This window comes from Panthera leo, chromosome A1 (genome assembly GCF_018350215.1).
Source record: "Panthera leo isolate Ple1 chromosome A1, P.leo_Ple1_pat1.1, whole genome shotgun sequence".
NCBI classification, from domain to species: Eukaryota; Metazoa; Chordata; class Mammalia; order Carnivora; family Felidae; genus Panthera; species Panthera leo.
The window spans coordinates 195,892,013-195,908,581 of record NC_056679.1 but is presented as its reverse complement, the minus strand read 5'-3'; the positions used below and the strand labels follow the sequence as shown (position 1 = coordinate 195,908,581).

Below are 16,569 nucleotides of genomic sequence, written 5' to 3'. Positions count from 1 at the left end.
TGTACTTGAAAGGCTTGGACCCACTACCCTGCCGTTCTAGCCTCTGATTGCTCTCTCCCATTCTAGAAAGGGAAAATAAGACCCAGTGGGGAAGGAACCCCATGCTCACCCTGCCTTGGCCCTCCTCCCCCCAGGAGCATGGCATCCCCACGGACATGGGCTATGCCGTGGCGCCCCACCACTCGGGCGTGTACCCTGTGCACGTGCAGCTGTACGAGGCCTGGAAGCAGGTGTGGAGTATCCGCGTGACCAGCACGGAGGAGTACCCCCACCTGAAGCCGGCCCGCTACCGCCGTGGCTTCATCCACAACGGCATCATGGTGAGTGGGCCCCCGGCGGCCCGTGGGGCAGGTGCACACGCGTTGTCCGGGGAAGCGTGGCTTCGGTGCGCTGGTTAGGGGTTTCAGGCCAGGTTCTGCTGCCCCCTCTGGTAGCCAAGGCTCTCGATCCCAGGGAAGGTAGGCTGACAGTCTGGCCTTTCGTGAGCTCCTTCTTAGCTTTTGTGATAGGGGATCAGGGGACGAACATTTTTAAAAAGGACCTCTGGTAAGGACTGGGAACAGGCCTCTCTCATTCATTTGCTCATTTTTTAAAAAAAATTTTTTAAATGTTTGTTTATTCTTGAGACAGAGAGAGACATAGCATGAACGGGGAGGGTCAGAGAGAGAGGGAGACACAGAATCTGAAGCAGGCTCCGGGCTCCGAGCTGTCAGCACAGAGCCCGACGCGGGGTTCGAACTCACAGACCGCGAGATCATGACCTGAGCCGAAGTCGGAGGCTTAACCGACTGAGCCACCCAGGCGCCCCTCATTCGTTTGCTCATTTAAACATTTTTCATGAACTCTTCTGTCTCTGTCCCTTTTCTAGGCACTGGGGATGCAGAAGTGTACAAAGCCAACAAAAGTCCCTGCCCTTGTAGACCTGACATTCTAGTGGCAGGAGGTAGACAGTGTGCTCATAAGTGTGTAACATGGGTAATGTATGGTCAGATGGTGATGGGGCCATGGAGAAGAGTCAAGCAGGGAAGAGAGATAGGGAGTGCCAGAGGAGAGGAGAAGCTAATTGAAATAAAGTGACTAGGGAGGGCCCTCCTAGGAGTGAGCCATGCTGCCATATGAAGAAAAGCATTCAAGGGAGAGAAAAACATGCAAAGGCCCTGGGGTGGCTTGTGCTGGGTGTATTTGAGGACCAACTAGGAGGCCAGTATGGCTGGAGGGGAGCAAGTGAGGGGGAGATAAGGTCGGAGAGGTGATGGGCCCGATTGTGTAGGGCCACATAAGGCCATTGGATAGACATTAGCTTTTTTTCTGAGATGGGAAGGTTTGCATGGGGCGCTGTTATGATCAGACTCCTGTTTTAAAAAGATTTCCATTGTTCTGGTCCCTGTGAGTTTCAGAGACTTCAGGGGACAAAGTGGAAAGCAGGGAGACACTTGGGGACCACTGCAGTCTTCCAGATGAGATAGTGGTGGCTCGGACCAGGGTGCAAAGTCAGGATGCAATCAGATTCTGGACTTATTTGGAAAGTCAGAGCAACAGGATCTGCTAATGGGTTGGATGTAAGATGTGGGAGGGAGAGATGCGTCAAGGATGACTCCGGGGTTTTTGGCCCTAGACGCTGGAAAGCTGAATTGTCAACAGTCCAAATGGGGCATATGTGGGAAGGCCAGATTCATGCTTCCATCTGTCCGTCCGTTTATCCATCCATCCATCCATCCATCCATCCATCCATCCACTGACCTCTGGATACCAGGCATTCATATTTTCTCTGGGGATGAGGTGGTGACCACCTGACAGGCGAGTTTCCTCCTCTCTTGGAGTCCAGTTTCATGAGAGGAGACAGAGACTCGGCAGTGAAACCAGTGCGGGGCTGGGCGCACTCCCAGGCAGGTTCTAGTGCTCTTGAGGGGGTTGCAGGTGTGACCGGAAGGGGACCCTCTCTGGACAGACGTTCTCACTCTCCTGTCTCCGTTACTTTTGGGTCTGCTCATTTTGTTAACGGAGAATAGCATGAAGTGTGTAAAATGGCACAGGCCCGTGGCCTTTGGGGGAGAAGACCCCCAAGAGTGGGGGCTGTGTGGTCACACAAGAGGCTGCCTTTTACGAGGAGACACCTGGCCGTTCTCCTGAGGAAGGGTCCTCTGCCATCCGTGCCTGGAGATGCCATAGCTCTCCCCTTCCCCATCCCAGGTCCTCCCGCGGCAGACCTGCGGCCTCTTCACGCACACCATCTTCTACAATGAGTACCCTGGTGGCTCCAGCGAGCTGGACAAGATCATCAACGGGGGCGAGCTCTTTCTCACCGTGCTCCTCAATCCTGTGAGTGCTCTGTAGCCCTTGGCTGGTGGTGAGGGGAGCGGCTGCCGGATGGCGTGTCTGCCACCGAGGCTGGCTTTCCTGGGCCTCGAGAGGAGGGGGTGGAAGCAGGTATGAGGGTCAGGAGTCGGGAAACCCACTCTGCGGCCCTGGCTCTGTCCCTGCTCTGCTGCATGACCTTGGGAAGGCAATCCGAGTTGTCTTTTTTTTTTTTTTCCCTTTCATAATCTTGTACTTCGAGGCAGTAGTGTTAGAATTTTTGTCTACGTTCTCCTTCCAGTCTTTGTATGTATAAATACACGAATGTTGTATATTAATATACATAGTCAATCATGAATCTACAAACTACGTATGTGTGTAATACACACGTAAAATACATACGTAAAATATGATACATATATTTTGAACTGTTCACCTGAACTTTCTGGCCCTCTCTTTCCTTACCTATAAAATGGAAATAACCATCCGTGCTTTAATACTGTTCAGTAGATGTTAAGTGGTAATTGTATTCGGCTTTACGGGGTAACTGAGTACTCCTTGTTTTCCATGAACACTCCACAAAAAAATATAAAAGAACACCCAGTGACTGCGCAGTAGGTCAGCTTCCCGTTTCAGGGTTATAGAAGTTGGTGGTCAGTCAGACCTGGATTCACCTGGTTGTGCCTCAGCCAAGGTCACACGGCGAGTTTCTTAATGGCGCCAGTACACCTCGGACTGGTCGCAGCTTCGGTCTGCGAGCCGCAGCAAGACGGGAAGAGTCAGAAGTGGGGTGGAGGTGCCTCAGGTGCTGACCAGCCCCGCCTCCCACCTCCCCTCCCCTGGAGCAGATCAGCATTTTCATGACGCACCTGTCCAACTATGGCAATGACCGCCTGGGCCTGTACACCTTCAAGCACCTGGTGCGCTTCCTGCACTCCTGGACCAACCTCCGGCTGCAGACGCTGCCCCCCGTGCAGCTGGCACAGAAGTACTTCCAGATCTTCTCCGAGGAGAAGGACCCGCTCTGGCAGGTGGGTGGGGTGTTGGCCCAGGTGTCCTGTCGCAGAGACGGAATGCCCGCCACTCACAGGCACGCACTCCAGACACGGGCTTGGCCCCCACACCCTCGTACTCTCTCTCAAGTGCCAACTCAGGCGCACACTTGCTCACCAGCACGGGCACACTTGCTTGCTCTCACGCACACGCGTGTACACACCTCGCACACAGACCCACATGCATGCACACTCATGCACACCTTCTGAAAAAGCATTACAAAACTGTAAAGGAACACAGTGTAGATCAAGTGGGGGTCAAAATAACTGCCTGACCTAGTTAAGGTTTTTTTTTTGTTTTTTTTTTTTAATTTTTTTTTTTAAACGTTTTATTTATTTTTGAGACAGGGAGAGGTAGAGCATGAACAGGGGAGGGTCAGAGAGAGGGAGACACAGAATCTGAAATAGGCTCCAGGCTCTGAGCTGTCAGCACAGAGCCCGAACCGGGGCTTGAACTCACGGACCGCGAGATCATAACCTGAGCCGAAGTCAGCTGCTTAACCGACTGAGCCACCCAGGTGCCCCCTTTTTTTTTTTTTTTTAACATTTTACTTTTAAGTAATCTCCACACCCAATATGGGGCTTGAACTCAAAACCCTGAGATCAAGAGTCACATGCTCTATCAAATGAGGCAAGCAGGTGCCCCGTGTCCTGCTTAGACTCTTAGATAGTCCTTTATGCCCCTTCTCATGCTCATAGGCTCTGTACCACAGGAAAGGGGACTGATGGGAAGGTTTTGGGGGGGCAGCTCTTGGGGACGTAGGCCGCTGGGGGTTGTGAAAATCCAGACACAGAAGCTAAGCTGGAATTGATGGCGGTCTCATAGTTCAGACCAGAGGTCAACAAACCATGACTCATGGGCCAAATCTGGCCTGAAGTCTGTTTTTGTAAATAAAGTTTTATTGAAATCCATCTACACCCATTCTCGTAAGTACTGCCTATGGCTGCTTTCATGCTGCAGCAACAGAGTTGAGTAGTTGTGACAGAGACCAGATAGTACTCAAGGTTAAAATAGTTACTAACCACTTACCAATAGATTTACTAAACTCTGTAGAAAAAGTTTGCTGACCCCTGGTTCAGACACAGCTCATCCAGTTAAATTCAATAAGTGCTCATGAGCTCCTGCTACGTGCCCTGCACTGGGCTGAACTAGGGCTAACCGGAAGTGGTCCCTGCCTGCTTGCAGCTCAGTGTCCTGAGCTGGGGATGTGACAAGGACATGTGTAGTTACTCTACCTGGCAGCACTGTGACAGCCACATATCCATGTGCAAGGAGAGTCCATTCATTGGGTTTGGAGCCCCCCTAACATTCCTTCCACTGTTTTTTTAGGACCCCTGTGAGGATAAACGCCACAAAGACATCTGGTCCAAGGAGAAGACATGTGACCGCTTCCCAAAGCTCCTCATCATTGGCCCCCAGAAAACAGGCAAGTTTCTCTCCTCTTGGCCGGTGTCCCCCACTGCCTGCTGTCTCAGCCACAGAATTTGGGGGACCGCCGTGCCCTGAGTCCACTCCCAAGTCATCTTCCCCGTCTTTCCCAGGAAGTGGGAGTGAAGTTGGGATGAACACGAACTGCCTGTCAGTATGGAAGTGGGGAGGGGGTGGAGGATGGGCGTGGAATTTTCCTACCTGTCCCGAACCACCGCCTCAGGGAGCTCTCTCTGCGTCTTCCTTGGAGCCTCTGAGTCTAGGCAGAGAAGCCCAGATCAGCTGTTCTGCAAATTTGAGCAATGGCAGGAAAAACTGGTTCAGTACAAAGAGGACTGGAATCAATTAGTCATGTCTGCCAGAGGCGCAAGAGGGAGAAGCAGTGTATGGTTGCTAAGTCTTTGCCAACAAACACACTCTGAGGCATGAATAGGCCCTCCCATGTTATAGATCAAAACACCTGAGACTCAGGGAAGCTAAGTGACCCCCCCTCCCCCGACACATTCACTTAGGAAATGACCGATTCAAGTCTTGAATCCTTATCTCTATGACCCCCGAAGCTTCTACTCTTAACTAAACTAAACCCTTATAGTCTCCTTCTCTTTCAAGATGTCTCCTCCTAGCGTATAAACCATATAGACTCACACACAGGAAAGGAATGAGTTCTCTGAAGGAGGGAGTAGGTCCTGTACAGTCAAGTGGGCAAGAGAGTATGAGTGAGGGAAGGGCACCCAGAAGAAAAGGCATTTGAGCCAAATTTCTTAGCCCTTCAAGAACTTCTTCACATCAACACATTGCAGGATCTGGAGCTCCCTTTACTCTGCGCTCCTCCCGAGTGTCAGAGGATAGAGCCCAGAACTGGAAACCATCTAGTTCTGGGATTATGGGAAGACACTAATGGATTGGGCATGGCTGCTGGAGTACAGGGGTTGGAAGGATTCTGAGGCCAAGTTCCTGTTTAGTGTTTAGAAGGCCGTGATGGATTACTGATGTCTACAGTGGATGCAGGAGTTGGGATACCCACATGCATGCCTTGTATTTGCCATCCTGGGTTTCATAAAATCCTTTGATCATATAGATGAAGAAACTAAGCCCCAGAGAAGGAAAGGGACTTTCCCGGGATCTCCCAGTGAGGCACGGAGAGCTGGATTCAGAACCTAGGATCCCAGGCTCCTTCCTTGTGTTTGGGGGCTGGGCCCTGGTCTCAGCTGCCTTCTGTCCCTGCAGGCACCACAGCCCTCTACCTGTTCCTGGGCATGCACCCAGACCTCAGCAGCAACTACCCCAGCTCAGAAACCTTTGAGGAGATCCAGTTTTTTAATGGCCACAACTATCACAAAGGCATCGACTGGTGAGTGGCCCTTTCTCTCCAGAGCTGGATGGGAAGGCAGTCACGGAGACTACCCGGGAGGAGGTCTGCTCTGGTCACAGCAGGAAGCAGCTGGCACTTACTCGCCCACAGCCAAAGTTCCTGTAAACAGGGACAAAGCTCAGTGACCCTTGGATCATGATGTTGGCACCTTGTCACCAGCTGGGACGTTTGATGAGGAAGCCCTTTGCCCCTTTACATTATCGCCTGGGGTCAGAGACTGCTGGAAGTCCGAGCCAACCCCGCCCTTGCTTGCTGACAAACATCCTGCGTCCCATTGGACCTATAGGGACTTGTCCAAGGTCCCAAGAGTTGAGGACAGAGCAGGGGCTAAAATCCAAGTGTTCTGACCTGAGAGCTGGCCCTTCTCAACTGTGTTTCTCTGACAGTGGAGCCGGGCGGTGTTCTTGTGAGCCCTTCAGAGGGGCTTGCTAGCCCTTGGGGGGTTGCCTGGAGAGGTGGTGGTTGAAATTGCAGCTTCCCTCCAGAACCCGTCACCCGAGGTTACCGCGGGGTGTGGAGCCTAGGTTACCGCGGGGTGTGGAGCCTATGTGGGGAGAGTCTTACACTCTGAGTCTTTCACTGTGTATCTTTCTCCACTATTTGCCTTTTCTTACCCTATATGTGTATCATTACTCTTGTTTATTATGTTAACATCAGTGGTTTACCTGGGCGAAGAGATTATGGGCATTGTTTGGGGGTTTTTTTTTGTATTTTTCTTTCTTTTGTCTATCATCTCTCTCTCTCTACCTACCTACGTGCCTACCTCTAATCTCTAATGTGTCTACTGTCTCTTGTCTAAAACCCATTGTAGCCACTGGAAATCACCTTTCTTCGGATTTTAGGGAGGTAATATGGTGCGACACCATATATTCAGCAACGCTGTCAGCAGGTCTGGGATGGCACCCCATTAGCAAGCACCCCAATAGCACATACATCAGTTAATGTGTCTATAGCAAACTCTGTGAATATTTACTAATAAGTCAGGTTTTGCTGCCAAATGGCTTTGCTACAAATGTTGGCGGGGGGTGGGAAGGCTCTGTTTTCAGAGCTTTCTCAATTTCGGTGTTACAGACAATGGTGGGTGTACAGATGCTGTTTCATAAAGAAAATTCAGAGATACACCTGAAACTAATATAACACTGTATATTAATGAACTGGAATTTAAAAAACAAACAAACAAACAAACAAACAAGAAAAAGAAATAAATAAGAAAATTCAGAAATAGGAGGGAGCTAGCTATTCCTCGGCCCCATTCCCAAGATTTTGATTTTGTCAGTAGGTATGGGGTGGGGTGCAGGAATCTCACAGGCTCCTAGGTGGTTCTGATAAAGGCGTCCCTGGGACCTCCCTGGAGAAACCCTGTCTCACAGGATACAGGAGGGATCCTACAATCTCACCTAAGGTGGGTCTTTGGGCTTTGGCTCCCATGAACCCCTGAAGTTGTACTTCTTTTTTTTTTTATGTTTATTTATTTATTTATTTATTTATTTAGAGACTAAGAGTGTGCTTGAGCGGGAGTGAGGGGAGGGCAGAGAGAGAGGGAGAGAGAGAATCCCAAGCAGTCTCCCTGCTGTCAGCACAGAGCCCAATGTGGGGCTGGCTCTCACCGCAAGATCATGACCTGAGCTCAAATCAAGAGTTAGATGCTTAACCAACTGAGCCACCCAGGCACCCCTGTGTTTGTACGTCTATTTTGCCTGAGTAGATGCCCCCGGGAGGGTCTGGAGTGTTGGTTTAGTTTTCCAAGATGTCCTCAACTCAGAGCTGGTCCCAAAGGACTGGCGTGGACATTACTCTGGGTGAGATATGGGAGGTTTATCTGGAAAGCCATGAGGCTGACCTATGTGAGGCCGGGGAAGGGTGTGGCTGGCAGGAGGTGACACACTCCCCCTTTCTTTGTCTCCTGGTCCACAGTGACAGCCTAGAAAGTGCCGTTCTAGGTCAGGAAAGAAACCCTGTACTCTGGGGGCAGCTAAGGGTGCTCCTCCAGTCCATGCTGGCCCTTTCTGGGGTTGGAGGTGTCCCAGCTCTCCCCCTCAAGGCAATGGGAGTTAAGGCCCTGTCAGTTTAACTGGGAGCATCTTGTTTAGGTTCAAAGACGCGACCCCCATCCCATGCCTTACAAGCCATATCACTTCCGTAAGTCTTCATATCCTCCTGACTCCAAGGTCCCCCCTGGAAAGGAGTGGATTCGAAAATGGGAGACTGCCGAGTGGCCGTGTTTGCAGAATCCCTACCAGAAGCGAGTCCGTGGGATCACTGCGCTCTGCTTGCTTTTCGAAGTTCTACCCCCAGTGACCCTCACCTCACTCTCTCATGCCCCCCTCATGAGTCTTGCCTGTGAGCTCTTCTGTCTGGGCTTCCTGCAGGTACATGGAGTTCTTCCCCATCCCCTCCAACACCACCTCCGACTTCTACTTTGAGAAAAGCGCCAACTACTTTGATTCGGAAGTGGCGCCCCGGCGGGCAGCCGCTCTGTTGCCCAAGGCCAAGGTCCTGACCATCCTCATCAACCCAGCAGACCGGGCCTATTCCTGGTACCAGGTGAGCTGGGGCTGGGGCGGAGCCCTGGGTGGGGGCACGGGGCTCTGTCCACCACGCAGCTACTCACTCACTCATTCAACAAACATTTAGTAAGCACCTACTATGTGTCAGGCCCAAGCTAGGAACAGGGTGGTGGGTAAGAATGGAGCCCCTCCTCCACAGTGCCTCCAGCCTAGTAGAGGAGACAGGCAGAAATCCACGACGCATCCCAGCTGGCAGTGACCTGGCCACCCTCCCAGCTTCATCGTGGCTCCTGCCTCTGATTCTGACCAATGAGACGTGGAGGCTGGTTCCACCCTAATGAAATGGAGGTTTGCTGAGCAGTGACCATACTAACTGGCCTCCTCACTGGGCACTGGAGGGGGTGGGGGGGAATTCAGAGAAGGATAAGGCATAGGACTCCCCATTCATGGCAGAAGCTGCAAACACCAGATCAGGTAAGGAATTCACCCGGACTGTTGTCTGTGCCAGAGAGGGTATGACTCCTACCTCCTACTTGACTATGTAAGAACTAGAACTTTCTTTAACTTCAATGACCTAACTTAATTTTTTCGAGCACCATTCCACTAGGCTGACAGGAAAGCTTAGACCTGAGCCTTTTGAGGGTTTCCTCCCCTGCCTGCCAATCTTCCTGGGATTGTGATCCAGTGCCAGGGTATGGGGGGTGGGTAGCTGGTCCACCAGCTGGTCCTGGATGGCCTCCTCAGGCCTGGCCACTTTGGGAACTTCCCTGCCACCCTCTGAGCCTGTCTGTCTGGGTTCTTCAAATGGCCAGCCACTTCCTCTCTGGGGCTTTGGTGTGTCCACGGAGCCAGCAGGTATAGACCCTACGTGCTCTCTGGTCCCACAGGGCCCCCTTCTCTCACTCCCCACCCTGAGATGTATATGAGTCTCAGTGTGGGTGTGGGGGCTCATGAGAGTTACCCCTAGTGGGCAGGTTCCTGATCTCTGGATGCTGAGGGCCCAGGACATTGTTTTAGGTGGTTCAAACATGGCATTTTCCCCGTTTTGATTCTTTCCCAGTCCTGTCTTAGTCTGCTCGGGCAGCCGCAACACAATATCATGGATTGGGGGGCTTAAACAACAGAAATGTATTTCTTACAGTTGTGGAGGCTGGCGGGTTCAGTCCCTGGTGAGAGCGCTCTTCCTGCTTTCAGATAGCCACCTTCTGACTGTGTCCCCACAGGGCAGAGGTGGGGGCGGGGGGAGGAGAGAGAGGGAGGGAGGGGGAGAGAGAGAGAGAGAGAGAGAAAGAGAGAGAGAAAGGACAGAGGGAGTGTTCTTTGGTGTGACTTCTTATAAGGGCACTAATCCCATCATAGTGGCCCCACTCTCATGACCTCATCTAACCCTAATTACCTCCCAAAGTTCCCACCTCCAAATACTAACATTTACGGGGTAGAGCTTCAACACATGAATTCGGGGGAGGGGACACACATATTCAGTTCCTAAAACCGTCTGATTTCTATAAAGGAGACATTCTCAGTTTGGGGTAAATGTCTCTTCAGTCCTTTCTCACACTGCTAAGCTCTGTTTTCAACAAAGAGAACACAAGCTTCGGGCCCAGGGCCTGTAGCAGACATTTGTATCTGGCTGGCATTTGAGAACGCTGCTTTATTTTTATTGCTTTTATGAATGATTACCTTCTTTATGTGACAACTGATTCTGGTTGTCTATTTATGGAGGCAGTAGAGAGTTTTATATTGAAATAGATTTATGTGCATAAGAAAGATGAGTCGATGTAAATCAAAAGTATATTGACATTGGCACACGCAGGCGGTTTGTGGATATGGCAGAAATCCGAGAGGTGGTGAGCAGAAGACCAACATTTGGAAACTCTGATCTAGTCCAACTCCCGTCTTGCAAATATGGGAAAGCTAGGGCTCCAAGGGCCATGTCTTCCCCAAGTCAAAGAGCAGTGAGAGGCAGAGCCAGAACTTGAACCCATGGCTGCTGGTTCTAGTCCAGAGTGTTCTGGCCACTCCACGGCTGCCACCCCAAGAAAGCCTCTTCCTTTGTGGCCTTCATGTGACATTCTGACCCTCTCCCCTTGCACACAGCACCAGCGAGCCCATGACGACCCAGTGGCCCTGAAGTACACCTTTCACGAGGTGATCACGGCTGGGCCTGACGCGTCCGTGAAGCTGCGTGCCCTCCAGAACCGCTGCCTGGTCCCCGGCTGGTACGCCACCCACATTGAGCGCTGGCTCAGCGCCTTTCACGCCAACCAGGTAGCTGCCTGTCCCTGACCCTTGGGAGGGCGCTCACAGTACTGGCTTGTGGCAGCTGGCAGAGAGCCTCAAATCTCGTGTCAGTCTCAGGGCCAGATATGCCCTCATTGGCGAGCTAGACCTTCGGGGTCTTCCAAGGTTTCATTTTTATTATCCCAAGGCTGATGTGTGAGAATCCCCTGAGCCCTTGTCCCATTACAATGGGCTCTATGTCCCTGAGGGGACTCTGAAAGCCCTGAGGTAGGGCTACCTTCCTCGGAGGAGGAGAAGGATATGGTGACGTAGTGAGAGCCTGGTCGGAAAGGTAGGCAGGGTCAGATCACAGGCATTTTAGGGAAACCCTTGGAGGGTTTATGCAAGAGAATGAGAGGCAGAGAGGTGCGTGGTAGGGTTGTGAGGGGCAAGCTATGCTTGGGTGATAGCTTCATCTCTAGGAGATGACATTGGTCCAGGGAAGCTGGCAGAGAGCTGGACTGTAGAAGACTGAGGCGTGGGGACACCTGCCATTCAGAAGTGGAAGATAAGGTAGAGGCTATAGAGTGCAGAGTCCCCAGTTTGTGACTGTGGCTGCTGACCAGAAGATGGGGAACCTATTTGCCACTAGAGTAAACACACACCCATATCATCCTTCTCTTTTTTCTCTTTCTTCCAGATTCTGGTCTTGGATGGCAAACTGTTGCGAACAGAACCCGCCAAAGTGATGGACACAGTGCAAAAGTTCCTTGGGGTGACCAACACTATTGACTACCACAAAACCTTGGCGTGAGTGTTGCCTTGGCTTTTCGATAGGGTGATTTTCTGAGCAGACACCTGGACCAAAAAGCCAAAGGCTTGAATGATTATGGAAGAGACACAGATTAGTTAGAGTTAGCAAGTGTTAGGAAGCATGCATATCCCTGATAGCTGTCTAGCAGAAAAGCTAATATTAATATGACCTGGGTCATATTAATAAAGGTATCAACTCAAAAAAAAAAAAAAAGGAGGTGATGAATATGTTCTACTCTGGTCAGTCCCAACCCTGGGGTTTTCTTTTCAGTCTGTGCTGAACATTTTCAGAATCTTTTACTGAAGTAAGTTAGACTACCATTAAGCAGCCCCAGTTCCCCATAAGGGTTTCTTAGCATTAGATTTTGACTTAGTTATAATTTCAGGAAAAGGAAACTATAAGTATTGGTGATGGGTCATAATCCCACTCACTCAGAACCTGGCACAAGTGCACTGAGAATGCCCTCCCCAGATTGAGTAGGTGCCAGCCTGTGTTGCAGGAGCTCAGGGCTAGGGAGTCGTGTCTCCTAGTGCTATGTCCCAGACCATGACTCATGCAGCTGGATGGAGGTGGGGGGGGGGGGGTGGGTCTCAAGAGAGGGAGGAATAAAGTCACCTTCCCTGGCTACCTTTCTGGGAAGGTCATGCGGTAAGAATGTTCCTTTTCACTCTCTTGGAAGTTGAAGGTAAAGAAGGTCACCTTAAGGCAGACAGGAACAGCAGCTAAGGGAGGGCTATGGCATCAGAGATGCCTGGGTTAGGATCCCAGACCTGTTGCTTCTTTAGCTGTATGACCTCGGGCAAGTGTCTTCGCTCCTTCAAACCTCACTCTCCTCATCTGTAAATTGAAGACAAAGGTGATAATTCCTGCCACCCAAGGGTCACTGTATTGAACGAAGCATGCGTGTGGAACTCATAGCTCAGTGCCTGGCACGTACTGATGCTCAGAAATCCTCTCCATCATCGTCTTCCTCCTCTATGCCTACCCTGTGACCCATCCAGAAACCCCTGTCTCCCTCACCAAATGTGAATTCTGTTTCCTGGCTCTTCTCATGCCCAAGAAGCTCCGAATGGTTCCTGATCTGGGGTTGAATTCTGATGCCAGCATGCCTCCTCCCCTCCCCTTGACAGCTTCAGATCTCATCTCTCCCCCACAAAAGCCTTCGAAGGCCCAGCATGACTTCGAATCCTGAAGGCAATCTTGCTTTGCCATTTCTGAAATTTAGTCCAAAAGCCAGAACTTCTCAGTGATGAGCATGCTTAAGTACAACAAAAATCCCCCACGAAGCTTTTTTTCCCTGTTGGGTTCTTGGGTGAAGTTGCTCAGCCCTGAGTAGGAGAATGCTCAGAAAAGATTTCCCAGGATCCTCTGGGATTCTGTTATGGGTCGCTGAAGGGACGGACTCACGCTGCTCCACCAGGACAAGAGAAGGCTCAGAACATGCGAGCTGCCTTCTGCTAGGAAGAAGGGGCAGGGCGTTGAGTGTAGCCCAAGGGCAAAACTCGGGCCAGCGGATCCAAACACCAGCCCCACACATCTCTCTGTGGGTTCCAGAGTGTGCTTGGGGTAGTGGGTTTCATGGTCTAGGCTTTGCCCTTCCTGGGGTCTATGAACGTTGCCTTAAGGTGGGAGGGGGATGGGCTGGGCCAGCTCCCATCCATAGGCTTTCCCCAACTCCACAGGTTTGATCCAAAGAAAGGATTTTGGTGCCAGCTGCTCGAAGGAGGAAAAACCAAGTGTCTGGGCAAAAGCAAAGGCCGGAAATACCCAGAGATGGACCTGGATGTAAGTGGATGCACTGCCTGTGGCAGCTGGGTAACTGGAGGGGGTCCCTGGCTGGCGGGGATCCCCTCTTCCCTTTACCATGCACTCAGCACCTTTTTTTTATTTTTAATGTTTATTACTTTGTTTTTAGAGAGGGAGACAGAGTGTGAGTGGGGGAGGGACAGAGAGAGAGAGGGAGACAGAATCCGAAGCAGGCTCCAGGCTCTGAGCTGTCAGCACAGAGCCCAATGCAGGACTTGACCTCATGAACTGTGAGATCACGACCTGAGCCAAAGTCGGATGCTCAACCGACTGAGCCACCCAGGCGCTCGGCCATGTGCTCAGCGCCTTAATGGCCTTGGCATTTCTTGGATGGTGTTCTCTTATTTATTTATTTTGAGAGAGAGAGCGGGGAGAGGGCCAGAGAGAGAGGAGAGAAAGCGTCCCAAGCAGGCTCCGCACTGTCAGCCTAGGGCCCGACGTGGGGCTCAGTCCCACAAATCGTGAGATCATAACCTGAGCCCAAATGAAGAATCAGATGCTTAACCGACTGAGCCCCACAGGCGCCCCTTGGATGGTGTTCTTAAAAGGAGGAAATAGAAGCTAGGACATGGTGGGTCAGGAATGGCTTAGTCAAGTGAGTATTTATTACCTTCTGCCAAGGGCTGAGTGCTGTGGGCTTTGAGGATGATTCAGACATGTGCTTTGCCTTCAGGGAACTCCTAGTCTAGGAGGGAGACTAGTCAACACAGACCAATAAGATGCAGGCCAGCAAGTGCTTCACGCAGCAGGGGAGCTGCACACAAGTACTGTGGGAATTCAGAACACGGAGATGCCACTGGAAGCTGATGGGGCGGGGGGAGGGGTAAGGGTGGGGAGGGGCTCTAGGGTTGGGCCTGTGAGGACGGGGGTGACACCGGACCTGGGCATAGAGGAATCCCTATTCTTGCAGGAGAGAATGGCGTGTCCAAAGGATGCAGGGGAGAGGTTGCACGCTGTGACTCTCAGTTGCCCTGGTTTTAATTAATTCTCTCTTTTCTCCCTATCACGAGAACTTTTACCTTGTGTAATTGTATTTTGGCGCCCTGCCCTATGAGTTTTCTCTTGGAAGCTACCATTTTCAGAAAGACTGTGAATGAAAGGTGTATGGGTGGACGCGGACAGAGTGGTGGGGAGGGATCCCTCTTGAATCAGCGCGTCACTGAGATCTGAACTCTCCTTCCCGTTCCAGTCCCGCGCCTTCCTGAAGGACTATTATCGGGACCACAACATCGAGCTTTCTAAGCTGCTGTACAAGATGGGCCAGACACTGCCCACCTGGCTGCGGGAGGACCTCCAGAACACCAGGTAGCCACGGCCACCTCAGCCAGACTGAACGTTTGCGATGGCCTGGACGGCCTGCCGCATGCTGAGCCAGACTGACCTGCAGAGTGGGGAGCTGGGCCTGGGCTGGCCAAGCACTTATGAGCAATACTCAGCTGAGGCCCAGGCGGGGCCAGGAGAAGAGCCCAGGCAGGTCCGCAGGCACTTCAGAGCATCCAGTGCCGGGTCTGTGGCCTACAGGACCTCCTTAGCCACCAGGGGTCCGTTCCGTTCACAGCCTTCCATGGGGAGGCCACTTCCTGTTGGGGGGAGGCCACTTCCTGGTAGGAGGGAGTCCGTGAGACTCTTTTCTGTCCCTCACTGTGTTCTACCAACCACACCCTCCCCGTCATCCCATCACTCCCTGCCCCGGGCAGGGTATCCCCTCAGTATTAGCTGCCCTATTTTCCCCGTCCTCCAGACAATAGGGAGAAGAGCCCAGCTGGGCCTTTTGCCAAACCAGGGAGAGAGACTGGATGCTTCCCTGACTGTTTTGAGCCAGGCACTTCAGAGGGGTCAGCGGGGGACCCAGAGTCACTAGGCTGGATGTGGGGGTGGCCACCTCAAGAGAACTCCGGACCTCCGCACACATTCTGGTTAATACTTTCACATCTCACCTTCCCTTTTGGGTAAAGAATCGCTGATTCCTACAGTATCCACCCAGTCCTTGGGGCCTTCTTCAGGACCCCAGGGCACCGCCATGCCATTTGGACCCAGAGACCCAGGCCTCCCTACCCCTGTTCCTCACCCTGGGATATGACGTGTGGTGTTTCCTGTGGTAAAAGACTGAGGCGGTTCAGGAGTCTGCCAGTATACATGTCCCAATGTACATATGCTGTCCCCACGCCCACCCAACCTTGGCCCCTGGCAGACACTGGGCAGAGTGGGTGAGACTGCTGTCCATGGCTTTGCCCCAGCTACCTGTGGCCAAGGGCTCCTAGAGACCCCCTTAACCCCCTCCCAAATACTAAGAAGCTAAAGTATTTTAATATTTTGTTTTTTCTTGGTGCCAGAGTTTATACCCTGGGTGCTGGGGTCGCACTGTGTTTTATATATATATATATATATATATATATATATATATATATATATATATATATATAATGTGTATATATATATATTCTATTTTTTTTGGTTGGGTTTATTTTTAATTCAGTCATACAAAATGGTGGCAAGCCCCAGTGTCACATCTCAGTGCTAGAGAATGGGATGGTAGGATGGAGGAGGGCGTGTGTCTTCATATGTCCGGGCCTCCAGGAGACAGTTTGGAGGTGTCCCTTGGAGAGGTCTCTGTTCCTCCCCCAAGTGTCGCGGTTGTCCTGGGGCTACCGCGGGTGAACTGAGGTGGTGAGACGAACAGGAGAGACCTACTCCCTCCAGGAAACCTGGCTTCGTGAAGCGCAGTGACCCTGGAGGAATTCTGGCCAAAGGCAACAGCAGGGCTGGGGCGGGAGGCTGGAGGGCCGAAGGCCAGCCTGTCTCCTCCCCCTCATATGGTGCTAGGTTGGGAGCTGCCCTGGGAGCCGGACTGCCCGCTGGGACCCACTGAACTGTCTCCAGGCCCCCCTCCCCCCACCCCAGACCATGGGATCTCGGGGCTGTTTTCTGGTTAGGGTCTGCTCCTACCCCCTTCTTTAACAATGTGAAGTGATGAAGGCTGGGCACCTGTCCCCAGCCCCTCCCACTGCCAGGTTAGCTTCCAGCCCACCTCCAGGAATCCCTTTCTGGAGCGCCTTGTCCTGTTCGGAAGACTC

The 16,569-nt window shown here is 51.8% G+C and overlaps 1 protein-coding gene across 4 annotated transcripts in view; it reads left to right on the top strand.

Moving 5' to 3' along the window:
* NDST1 (N-deacetylase and N-sulfotransferase 1) overlaps positions 1–15,855 on the top strand; it is a 59,077-nt gene extending 43,222 nt beyond the window's left edge. For all 4 annotated transcript variants that reach the window (XM_042949188.1, XM_042949203.1, XM_042949196.1 and 1 more), the window contains exons 6-15: positions 135–320; positions 2,191–2,319; positions 3,144–3,326; positions 4,678–4,774; positions 6,004–6,127; positions 8,518–8,692; positions 10,753–10,923; positions 11,576–11,685; positions 13,372–13,474; positions 14,685–15,855. In XM_042949188.1, coding sequence (XP_042805122.1) covers positions 135–320; positions 2,191–2,319; positions 3,144–3,326; positions 4,678–4,774; positions 6,004–6,127; positions 8,518–8,692; positions 10,753–10,923; positions 11,576–11,685; positions 13,372–13,474; positions 14,685–14,804 — 1,398 coding nt within the window. In that variant the 3' untranslated portion in view covers positions 14,805–15,855. The remainder of the gene's footprint in view (positions 1–134; positions 321–2,190; positions 2,320–3,143; positions 3,327–4,677; positions 4,775–6,003; positions 6,128–8,517; positions 8,693–10,752; positions 10,924–11,575; positions 11,686–13,371; positions 13,475–14,684) is intronic.
* Positions 15,856–16,569: the final 714 nt, after the last annotated feature.